Source organism: Acinonyx jubatus, chromosome C1 (genome assembly GCF_027475565.1).
Source record: "Acinonyx jubatus isolate Ajub_Pintada_27869175 chromosome C1, VMU_Ajub_asm_v1.0, whole genome shotgun sequence".
NCBI lineage: Eukaryota > Metazoa > Chordata > Mammalia > Carnivora > Felidae > Acinonyx > Acinonyx jubatus.
This window is the reverse complement of record NC_069381.1, coordinates 54077488-54090270: the sequence shown is the minus strand read 5'-3', so window position 1 is coordinate 54090270 and position 12783 is coordinate 54077488. Positions and strand designations below refer to the sequence as shown.

General features: G+C 40.9%; 1 protein-coding gene across 4 annotated transcripts in view; it reads right to left on the bottom strand.

The window, feature by feature from the left end:
• PDE4B (phosphodiesterase 4B) overlaps positions 1-12783 on the bottom strand; it is a 522088-nt gene that overhangs the window by 38879 nt on the left and 470426 nt on the right. For 3 of the 4 annotated variants that reach the window (XM_027058961.2, XM_027058960.2, XM_027058962.2), the window contains one exon: positions 2429-2541. In XM_027058961.2, coding sequence (XP_026914762.1) covers positions 2429-2541 — 113 coding nt within the window. Of the gene's footprint in view, positions 1-2428; positions 2542-2803; positions 3150-12783 lie in introns of those variants that run through there. The other variant, XM_027058963.2, reaches the window with a different exon arrangement.

The window sequence follows — 12783 nt, the reverse complement described above, 5'->3', positions numbered from 1 at the left end:
AATGATAATGATGATGATGACTGTATTTTTAAACAGTGACTTGGATGGAATGTTCAAATAATTTCAACCACATTTAAAAATAAATGTGGAATTTTATTTTTACCACAAATAATTCAATTCCCAGAAAATGGATACAGATCAATTTCTTTTTCGTGGCCACAAAATATTATTATTATATTATATTATATTATATTATATTATATTATATGTGCCACAGATTAAGCCTTACCTGAAACAATTATCTGGCTAATCAAGATTCTGGGGGGAAAAAGGTCACTGAGTGAATAGAAAGAGAAGGAGATCCCCTTTTTTACAAATGAAATTGACTTTGGCTGTCAGCTGAGCATTATTCATCTACTGGATAATTGCTTTGCCCTACAACCTCTCCACTGCACATATCAAAAATAGGTGAAACTGCATGCCTTGTCCTTAAGCTAACTGTGTCAGCATTAAGGTTTAGCCCTTTCTTTAGGGTTAGCTCTATTCAGCTTTCATTGCTTCCTGCACAGGATACCATAAAGGAGGAGCGGAAGCCTTAAACGATTGGAATTCTCACCGGGACCCACACAGTCTTTGGTCTTAGAGCCTTATTGACCATTACACTGATTAGGAACAATTTGTAAATACATTTGTAAAATAATGTGTCATTTCAGCACTCCAGACACAGACCTGGTTAGAATTTATAAGGCATCAACACTCCAAATGAAAAATAAGGACAATTTGCATTTTCTCAATGTATACTCTTTCTGTTCCCTGGAGTTAGTTGTCTACTTTATCTTAGTAACTCAAGAAGAAAGTTCAGCATGTTTTTTATGGTGAAAGCTGCTAAAAAACTACTCCTAAATATTGGACCTACATCTTGTATGGGCATCAATGCTCACAACATGCAGTGAACAAAGGATCTGTTAATGCTCCGAAGCAGGCTAAAGCATGTGTGAAAATCTTTCTACTTGGAGTCCAGTGTGCTTTAGAGAAGTTACACAGTTAAGCCCTCCTCGTGGGGAAGCAGTTGGTCAAGCTTACAACAGCCTGGAAAATCCCAGAATTTAGTTTTCAGTTGAGAACTTCAGAAAAAAGTCAGTAAATAGTTAAATCTCAAAACTTTTCTTTTGTTTTTCCAACTTGAATCTGAACTACAATTTGAGAAAGAGACTTATTTTATTTTTTTGCCCTTTCATTAACCAAGAAACAAGAGTTAAGAAGAGTCTATCCCCACACTCCCAGGCCCCTTGAAGACCTCCTAAGGACACAGGGCTCCCAGCACTCAGCTCCCTTGAGCAGGAGTCAGTAAGCCTTGATAGGAAGGTGATACTTTTCACGTCAGAAAGAGGGAGGAGGGACACACATTCACCAGGGAACCTCAGGGCTGGAAAGGGCATGTTGGCAGGTGTGGAGCAAAATCTCTTCCCAGCACCAGAACCATAAGATAGGAAGACAATTCTTCAGGCTAAGATGATTGGGGATTCTTAAGATATACACTTATAAAGGTGTAGTGTTAAAGCTTTCCACAAAAACCAACAACAATAAATATATACATACATACACATACATCATACATATTTATAAAGTTAACATTCTCCAAGGGGGGGAACAAACAAACAAAAAGCAACAACTCTCACTACATAAATTAGCACTCTAAATCCAGGTGTTAATTAAACAAACGATACAATGACAGATAATTAAAACTCTTCAACACTAAGTTTTGTCTGGGGATTGTAAGTAAAACTATTTCTTCGCAGTATGGGTGGAAGTTAATCTCAAATAAGTCCACTTTGAAAAGCAGCAAACTTTTAAAAAATAACTTTCTTTTTTGGGACACAGAGTATATTTTCTTTCTTTCTTTCTTTCTTTCTTTCTTTCTTTCTTTCTTTCTTTCTTTCTCTCTTCTTTTTAATCTTAGGTCATGCCAGCATCACAAAAGAAATGTTAGAGAATCCCAGAATGTCCTTCTGAGAAGAATTTCAGAATTAATAGAACTTCAGGGAGAACCATTCTCTCCATTGATACATGGAGATCACATTATTTTCTTGTTCAAAAAAATATGTCTAACACCTGGTTGCAATGCAGCGTGTTACCATTTTACCCTATGAATTCATTCAGATTTTATCTTCCTGACAGCGGTTTTTCTTTTTTAAAGGATTTTCATTTGTACAGTTAATAAGCACCTCTCCCCTTAAACAAATTCCAAACTACATCACTAACAAAGAAGTTTGGTTTCTGGGCATGAAAGCGGATGGAGGATTTTTAACTTTTGCTGCAGCATCAAGACACCAGAAAAGTGTGGCACTTGGGGACAGAACCCTCCGAGGCAGGCTCAGCAAACTCGTTCTCACGCCGGGTCCTCGGATGCACCCCAGGCTGCAGGCAGAGGCCGGGGGGAGCCCAGGGGCCGCCGGGGAGCTTAAGTGAATAAACGGTCACCCCTTACCTTGTTAGAAGCCATCTCACTGACAGAGCGGTAGGTCTGGATGGTCTCTAGCTGGTCTAAGCACCAGTCCAATTCCTCCAGCGTTTCCATTGCTAATTTTTGATAAGATTCTTCTGCAAACAAACACACAGGCATGTAGTTAGGCTGGAGCGGCTGCAGGCTGTCCATAGCCGAGTCCCCGCCGCTGCCGCTGATTCCGGAGCTACTGAAGGTGGCCCCGTGCTCCTTCATTATTTGCGCGCTGACTCCTTCCTTCCAGCTCTCTCCACCAGGACAACAAATCACCGCGGTGCTCTGCCTGGGGTGGCTGGTGCCAAGTTTTCACCACCATCCCCCCCCCCCACCCCCCGCTTGGATGAGGTGTCCCTGATCTACCAAGAAACTTCCTCCGAGGAAGAAGGCGGGGAAACATCTCTTAGAGGCTCATCTGCATACATGTGTCCTAAAACTAAAGGCAGAAGCAGTGAGTTTTCTCAGGCTCTCTCTGCCTTAGTCATCCCGGGGCTCTTCAGGGTGCGTGATGTCATTTCTGAGGGTTTGCAGTCTGGAGGAGAAATGAGGAAAGCATTTTCTCATTTGCTTTTCTTCTAAATGAAACATTTGGGCGCGGGGCTGGGGGAGGGGGTGCCGCTGACAGTGACTTTGGAAGTCTAGGCAGTCATTCATTCAGGGGGATGTGTACATGTTGGAGACTTGTAATTCAGCACACATTGACCCGCACTAGCAAGAGGTGTAGGCTAGTCTCCCCTCTTCTGAATCTCTCCTTTAAGATGAGGTTTCCCTGATAAGACTTCTGTCTAAGAGAAACTGGAGTTTTACGGGAACACGTTTATTGGCCTGGAGTCTCAGCTCTTGTTATACTAAACAAAGCTAAAACTTCTCTTCTGCCACTGCCAGGGTCACAGGGAAATTCTGAACCGGACTTTCAGGTGGAGCCAGATGTGAACACTGCAGATTTTCACTTTGATTAAAGCCAGGGGCTGTGCTTTGTGGTGGTGGGACTCTAGACTTTCTGGAAATATTTCTCAGTAGTCCATTAAAAAATGTTGTCTTCAAGATCATACTTTTGTTGGATAATAAAGATCTTTCTGAATGTTCAAAACGTGTCCTTCCATACCCAAGAGTCTAATATTCAACATTATTGACTTAAGCACTCTATGTTAATAAACACGGAATTGACTTTATAAATGCTAGATGAATTAATGATGCAACAGTTATAAAAGTCAGCCAGACTCTCCTGCATACATGACTGGTTTTGAGGGGAACAGCATTCATTAATTCTATCAAGCTTTCTGGAAAGCGGGCACACAACAGGTGCTAATAAAATTTAAAAATCTTGTGTGGACTTCTATTACAGAAAAGATTACACACATTCCTGTCAAATTTAGAATATATTTTTCATATGTTCATACAGAAATCCAAGGGAGACCACATAGCCTCTTATTGTTACTTGAATAATTCTGTGTGTGTGAGACATTCATACTAAGTAGGAAGCAGAAAAGAGAATGAGTAAAAGAGTGATTCCAACGGACTAGAATCGCTTGATCGCAGACGCACATTTCAAAGAATAGATCTTTCATTTATCCCTCAAATACACAGACGCTACAATAACGAGGGGTTAAAATTCAATATCCTGTATGTCATACTTAAAAAGCCACAAAACCAATGGAGGTGACTTCCTCTATTTTTTTCACACTCCGCAAAAATGTGCAGACAAGAACTGAGGCGTTTTTAGTAAAACTCATTTCAAGCCAGACTTACACATCCCTTCCCTCCTTTCCCCTTCAATTTTGTTATGCTGCTTCAACAGGCAGAAGCTCCTCACTTACTGTCTAGGGTGTCCAACACACCCCCTTGTCTCCTCTATTTCCTTCCAGAGGATCACTTCTTCCAACGAAGCTTTCCCTGAAGTGCCAGAACACCCCCATCCTCTTTCCCAGCCTCTTATCAGAGACAAGGTCCAACCATTTCCCAGCTACTTGGGCCTTACTACCATCATGTCTTCCATATCGCAACTTGTGGTTCTCAGTAACTAAGATGCTCAGAGCCTTTTGAATTGGCCGATATGCAACATGACCATGAGATAATCTATCACATTTCTCCTTCATGAAGAGGGAAAAAAGGGATCCAATTTCCACTCTGGGCTGACACAGGAAATACAATAATCGTAACAGCAGAAGGACTAGGAAGAAGGAGGACTCTTCAAAGATCCAGCAGTAAAGGGTTACCTCCACAGCTCATTCACTATTACCCAGAACAAGCACATCTGAGCTCCTAGACTTAGTACAGTCGTGAGATCCCAGTGACTGGCCAATGGATATGATAGACCCTTACTCTACTGCCCTTTCTTATTCTGGTCAGCTACAATATTTTTAAGTGAGAACTTTTGTGAAGTTAGTGTTGTAGTTAGTGAGAATTTGCTCCTTTCCAGACTGTTAATCTATAGTTAAAACTCGGTTTGTGTCTCATTCTGGACCCTTTTTATCACAGTAACTAACGCAGGCTGCACAGATGTCAGAGTGGGCTAAGTATATGGGCATCAACCCCCTGCTACTTCTGGGGAAAGCCAAAGGAAAGGACCAGTGATGCTCAGGACTGGCTTCCACACTATAACTTCTGATTCTAGCACTGGATCCAGTGCTTGGTACCTACCGGATACTCAGTAAGTACTCAGAGGAATGCCCAAGCAGCCTGCAACTGTCTAGAGATTTGGATATCTAGAGACTGAATGGTGCATCTGCAGTCCTGTGGGAAGAGCAACAGCTTTGGAGTGAGACTCACACATTTAGAGTTTCTCTTCTGTTTCCTATGTGATCCTGGACCTCAATTTCCTACATCTTAAAATAAAGATGAGAATATTTACCTCTTAGTTCTTAGCAGATTATCAATGCATTGGAACACAACTATTAATGGTAATCAAAGTAACCCAAAGGCCTGGCATTTGGGAGTAGGGAAGAATAGGAAGGGAGAGAGAGGAAGTGTGAACTCCACAAAGGGTTTTATGGTCAGGATCAGCTACATAATTTTCAGGGTCCAGTGCAAAATGAAATTGCAGAGCCCCTTATTCAAACAGCAGGAAAAGTGCTGTTGAAGGTAATAAAATCATGAAGTTTTTTTTTTTCTTTCTTCTGGAGTCTCTCTCTCTGAGCTATCATGGTAGTACTTTGTTTTTTGTCTTCTGTTTAAAAAAACCTTTTATTTTAAAATAACTCTAGATTTAGGGAAAAGTTGCAAAGCTAATGTAGAGAGTTTCCACATACCACACATTTATATTTCTCTATTGTTAGCATCTTATGTTATTATGGCACATTTATCACAATTAATGAATGGCATGGTGTTTTTTATTTACTCTGTAATATTGTGTTTCCTTGGGCATGAGGATACTATGAGGAGAGTGCAGACCCTCACAGGATTCCAGGCCCTACATCCTGTGACTTAGGGCAAGACAGAGCTCACAAGTCGCTGGGATACCCCTATCTGCCAGCTGCCAAACTGATGTGCTGTGCCCCAGACAGGGGCAGGCTCTGGGGAAGTCAGACACTTCCTTTCCCCACAGTACCAATGTCCCACTCCACAGCAGACAGGTGGCCCCTAAGAGCATTACAAGGTCTGCACTGGGGCGTACTAGATACCCAGGGCAGGGGTGGGCAAGAGGCTCACCCCACCAAGACATGGCATCTGTCTACCATGGTATAGCCATGCCAGCCCAGGCCAGGGATGGCTGCTACCATGTCCCATCTGAGATTTTGCAAGGCACACGTGCCCAACTCAGACCCTCTCTGCACATGCACCTAGGCCCCCTCTGGGAATGGGTGGCAAGGGGAGGGATGCTGGATGAGTCCTGGGGTGCCAGGGATCAGGGAAATAGTGGGCTGAGAATAAGTCTAGGGGAGGCAAACAAGTGACAGAAAGAAGGTGGGACAGCATATGAGCCAAGGCTCTAAGTCACTGGAGTATACTCCATTTCCCCATCAGACTTCATTTACAAAACACAAGATCAAAAATAAAATTATCATGCGTTTCCAGGCAGCAACTATGGGGCCCTGCTGGATGTGGGGCTCTACGCCTCTTGCCCAGGTTGCATGCCCACGAAGTTGGTCATTTCCTGTCTTGCAAAAATGGCTCAGAGAAGGAACAATGCTTAATACCACAGAAGCAAGTCTCAAGGGGATAAGAGCAGGTGATGGGACCATGTATGATCATGGGGTTGACACTATTTATCAAAAATTTCCAAAGGGAAGAGGAGCAGGGAGAACCAACCTCCTGTTCTTCCCTTCTTTCCCTCTTTCCCTCTAATAAGAGAGGCAAAGGGAGATTCACTTTCTCTTACAGGTCTGGTAGGTATTACATTCGACCCTGAGAAACAGGAAGAGAGAATGAGTAAATAATTATAGCCAATATTAATCTGGTAATAATATGTGGCATTCATAAAGCCCTCTTCTCAAAAGAGTTCCAAGCACACTACTCATTTATCCTTGCAACATGTCCGTGATAGCCACTGGAGAGGTATGATTATCTCTAAATTACCTTAAGGCACAAGCCAAGAAGTCAGAGGTTAAATTACTAGAGCAAGATTCCTGGCAAGACCATTTCTTGGTCTGTGAAATAGATTCAGCTCCACGCCGAAAATGCATGGATTCCTGGAAATGCTGATTTAAAGTGGAATCTTACCATTGGATATTTTCTATTTAAAATTGTGTAATTGCCTTCTTAAATGTGGTCACTTCTTGAGTCTCCTCTTCCCTTTTCTGATGTACCTAACGCAGTCATTAGCACACAGAGGCTGTGCAACATTTACTCAGGAGACCTGGTATGGTTCTGGTCCTTTATCTTGCTTCAGTGGCTGACATAAGGCAAGTTACACAAGATTGCTGAGACTAAATTTCTTTATCCAGAGAATGAGGGTAAAGATACTTACCCTATTCTCACAGGGGAGGTAGAATAGGAGGATACAGACAAACCAGACTGTAAACCTTTAAGTATGATGCATACTTGATAAATACCACATTTATTATGTGGTATATAGATGGGATATAGGTGCACTAGAGAAAATTAGAAAATTAGGGAGAAACAAAAATTTCAAATGATAAAAATGTCACATTTTTACTAAGCTCACTATTATTAATCCTTTTGTGCATATATGTTCATGCATGTTTGTGGTGATCACACTATACAAACCGTTAACATTCATTTTTTTCAGTAATGATCTTCCCTTTTCTGTTTTAGTAATTTCCCAATTCAGCTAATATCTAGCCTACACTCTAATTTCCCCAGTTTTTTTTCACACAAATCTAGTAGAAATGTGTGTGTGTGTGTGTGTGTGTGTGTGTGTGTGTGTGTATGTGTGTGTGGGGAGAGAGAGAGAGAGAGAGATGGGTGTTGGAAAAGACAGACCCAGAAGTCTGAGAAATCTCAGCGTGGCCACAAAGAGCTGGCTCCTCATAGTTGGAAAATATGGAAATAGATTTTAACGGTAATGAAGTAATGAAGTCAGTGGCCCAGCTGGTAACAAACCTCAGGTGCGCTAAAGGTTAGCTCCACACTCAGTGCAGTAAAGTGTTGTTACCTCACTGGTCTCTGGAAAAAGTAGACAGGGGCCATTTACACAACTATATCATTTAAACTTTGAAACCCTAAGTCCTATCACCCTTAACAGAGATGAGAAGTTGGCAAGTGAAAACATCACATTCCAGCCCAAATATAAATTTTCTATAAACAGCATCTCAATGCAATTTTTTATTGAGGTACAAATGACATACAAAAGAGCTGTGCATATGTAATGTGTACATCTTGATGAGTTTGAAGATAAGCATACACCTGTGAAACTGTCACCATAAACAACATCATTAATTTAACCATCACCTCTCAAAGTTTCCTCCCTCTGTGTGTGTGTGTGACGAGAATATTTAACAGAAGACCTACCTTCTTAACAAATGTTTAAGTATATGATACATTATTAACTATATGCACCATGCTATCCAGTCGTCTTTAGGACTTACTTACTTTGCATATCTTAAACTAAGCACCTTTCTACGAACATCTTCCCAATCCCCTTTTCCTCAGCCCATGGTAACTACCATTCTACTCTCAGCTTTTACGTTTTTTACTATGTTAGATTCCTGATATAAGGGATCATTCTAAATGCAATTTTAAGATAGCTCCGTATGTATCAGAAACATATCCATCAAGGGGCACCTGGGTGGCACAGTGGGTTAAGTGTCCGACTTCGGCTCAGGTCATGATCTCACGGTTCGTGAATCTGAACCCTGCATCGGGCTCTCTGCTGTCAGTATAGAGCCCACTTTGGATCCTCTAGGCCCCTCTCTCTCTCTCTCTGCGCCTCCCCCACTCATTCTCTCTCTCTCTCTCTCTCTCTCTCTCTCTGTACCTCAAAATAAATAAATAAACTTAAAAAAATGCAACATATCCATCAAGTCATTCCACTTTCTACTCAAAGAAAGCACATAGAAAAGAAATGTAAATAATCTTTTATTTAGCAGTGTCACACAATCAAACTCTTCCCAGTAGAGAAGGTGGTAGTTATTCATAAGGCTATGTAGTGGTTAAACCAATTAGAACAACTGCCACATGTAACAACAGGGATGGACCTAATAAACATAAATGTCAAGCAAAAGAAACCAGATATTGCAAAGCACATAAAAATGGGATTCAATCTAAATAATGTTCAAAAGCGGCAAAAGTGAATCTATGATATTAGAAGTCCAGATATTAGTTACTGTGGAGGGCTAGTGACTGGAAGGGACTTAAGGACAGGCTCCTATGGGGCTGTTAATGGTCCATTTCTTGCTTTGACTACTCATTACCTGAGTCTGTTCATTTCATGACAATTCACTGACTCCTATTCTTGTTATTTGTACACTGTTCTCCATCTTTCTGATTTTCTTATGCATGCTTTCTACAGATAATCCCCATCTAGGGAAGCCCATTTACAAAAACAAAGAACAGGATTTCTAAAAAAAAACAAAAGCAAAAACAAAAAACAAAAACCCACCACATTTCCTTTCCTTTTGTTCAACATAACTTGAATATATCTGAAAAACAGCCCCCCAAATAGGTTAGTTTTATATTGCATAGACCAGGATGCTCCTACTACCTCAAAACCCAGTGGAACCCATTGGAGTCTGACTCAGATGTTTATAAATCTTGACTTTGCCACTCATTCACTAGGCGTGTAACCTTAGACAAGGTGAGCAGCCCGTGCCTCTGTTTCTTTACCTGTGAAACAGGAAGACAGCATAAACTAGCTGTGAGAATGAATGGAAGCGACATATGCCAAGTGTTCGGTATAGTGCTTGGCACATGTCAGGAAATTTCTTTTGCCTCCCCACCCCCTCCCAGAGTGTCGCTCCCACTGTATGACCTCAGACAGGAGCTGCCTCTTGGCTAGGTTAGAGTTTAGTGGTGTTCACTTCTAAATGTAGACCTGGCCTGATATATCATTCTGCTTTCACCAAATCTGACACACCAGGTCAGTGGACTTTCAGAAGTAGAGAATTGTACAAGAAAACTGTTTGTTCCTTTATTCATTCCACAGAATTCCACTGAGAGTCTAGTACATGCCCAGCATGATGCTAGGTGCTGGGGTTTGCAACAATGAACAAGACATGGTCCACTGCATTGAATAACTGTGTAAGAAACGCCTTTCCCATTCTCCAAAATGGTTAGTCTGTGCAACCGGGTGCCTTTGCAGCTTCCTCCCCTCCCCTGCCCCCGCCCCAAATTTATACAGTGCCTTGGTGAAAATTAGAAAAATGTGCCCTCTCTTGGCAGACGTAGCCCTAGGACAGAAAGCTTGGGAAGTGACGCATGGGATGAATTGATGAGCTCTCCTCATCACCTGGCTGAGTACCTTTGATCAGTACCCAAACTACACAATGACCTTATGCAATGGCCGGGTGGCACATGGATGTGGGGGCAAGCTAGCATGAAGCTTTCCCCCATATTACTGGGCGTGCTCTGTAAAAGCAGAGCACAGAACTGAGTCACAGCAAAAATCCACACTCTTAACCTCAAAACAAAGCAAACCCTTGACATTGAAAGGAAAGTATCCTCAGACCTTCCCTAGCTCTTAATTTGTGAATACCATAATAACTTAAATAGCATTAAATAGGCCTCTACAAAATAACTTAAAATTTTAACTTGATAGACTAATTATTACCTTTAAATACAGTTTTTGTTTTTGTAGACAAAACTTCTAAAGCAAGGGCTCCACAGGGAAAAAAATATGAAAGAAGTCGTTCATCAGGAAAACTAAGAGACCACTCTTCTGATCCTTGGAAGTGAGAAGTGTGTATTAATTGGATTCTCTGTATTCAGCTTATGACTCTAGCTTTATCCACAAGCTTCTAGCCCTGTAGATGTCCTCTCTAGGTTCTTTGTGCCTTGATGTTAGCAGGCTTATTTCATTCCTTTGTTGCTCCTCACAGTGTAATAAGTGTTTGTTAAAATGCAAAATAGTTTCATACATATGGAAATCAGCCTCTCTTTATTTCAAGGTAGCAGGCTGGGGCTATTGGCCTGTTTATTTAGTGGCCTTGGTTATGATTTTTTTCCTCCTTACATTAGCAATACTTTTCATTGTATGTTTTTATGTCCGAAGGTATTTATTTTCTTTTGATGAATACTTGTAAATGAAATGTACCTGTTAGAGTGCAAGATTTCAAGAAGGCATGTTGCTTTAACCTGGAGTAAAGCATTCTTAGAACAAATCACCAAAACTGGAGGACATTTCTACATTCTGTAACAGAGTGCTTCCAAAGGCAGTTTGTAAGCCCTATGTGGCCTTTCTCTAGGCAGGATTTTGTTAATGTGTCTTTATAAATATGGAACTTTGCAATTGCACATGACAGGGATTTCACTGTGGGTGGATTCATGGAAGAAGAGGTTCACTGCCCTCAAGAGAAACAACAGTGAAAAGTAGGTCATTTTGATGCTGATTTCTTTAGCAAACTCCTCTAAGACTGCAAGTTAAAAAAAAAACCTCCAATCACAACTAGATTTTATACATATACCTTGCATAGTTTACCAAGTGCTTTCATCCCTTGCAAATCATAGTTTTCCTTGAAAAATAAATCCCATGAGATAGAAATTATTATTCTGTATTATAATTATTAAACTTTTTCCATTATGCATGTGAGGATATAGAGGCTTGGAGGTGTCCAATGATTTGCTTAAAGCCATCCTATGACAGAGAGAGAGAGAGGGATGAGAGATTGAGAGGAAGGAAGGAGGGAGAGGGAAGTGGGGCAGCCAGCAGGGAAGGAGAAAACCTAAGTTCTCTGATTCTAAATTCCATGGTATTCTTTTGCTAAGCTATGGGGCCTGTTATAAACAAATGATCCAACTTTTGCTTTCACCCAGGTGGGCTTAGATAAAACTATGTTTCTGAGATGCCAGCCTCAAGCTCCATTCCCTTCTGCCCTACCTCTCACTCTTCCAATGTCCTTCCCCTCACAGAAACCTGTTCTTCAGAAGAACTCTGAGTTTGGCGTTTACTTACTAATGAGAATCTGTACTCGTGTAGACAATAACACCTACCATCAATGTGAGAGTGCTCAAGGAACTCCATTACCCATCTGTGTTAGTGTTAAAGAACAGTGACACAAGGCAGTGATTAGAGACGGAGGTAAGTTGCTATCCTAATAGCAACACTATTTAGTTGCTATTTAGTTGCTACACTAAATATATGCAAGAGATATTTATGAAGGATATACAGTAGTGGTTAAAAGCTTGGTATCTGGAACCAGACCACCTGGGTTCATACAGTAAAGTTAAAGTCTCTTAGCTTCTCCATGCCTTAGTTTCCTCACCATGTAATGAGAATAATATGTATCTGTATAATGGATTATAGTCTTTAATTAGTAAAATAAATGTAAAATGCTTAGGATAGTATGTGGTGTATTATAAGTACAGATGAATATTTAATTAGTAGGTTTTTAAAAAATGTCTTATTTGAGTATAGTTGACAAACAGGGTTACATTAGTTTCAGGTGTACAACATAGTGATTCTACTTCTCTATAGGCTATGTTACATTCATCACAAGGATAGCTACTGGCTATCACCATACCATGCTTTTATAGTATCGTTGACAACATTCCCTATGCTGTGCCTTTTATTCTTGTGACTTATTCATTGTATAACTGGAAGCCTGTATCTCTCACTCCCCTTCACCCATTGTGGCCATTCTCCTCCTGCCCCACCCCACCCCCCACCTCCTACAACCATCAGTTTGTTCTCTGTATTTACAGGTCTGATTCTGCTTTTGTTCATTTGTGTATTCATTTGGTCTTTTAGATCCCACATATGAGTGACATCATACGGTATTTATCTTTCT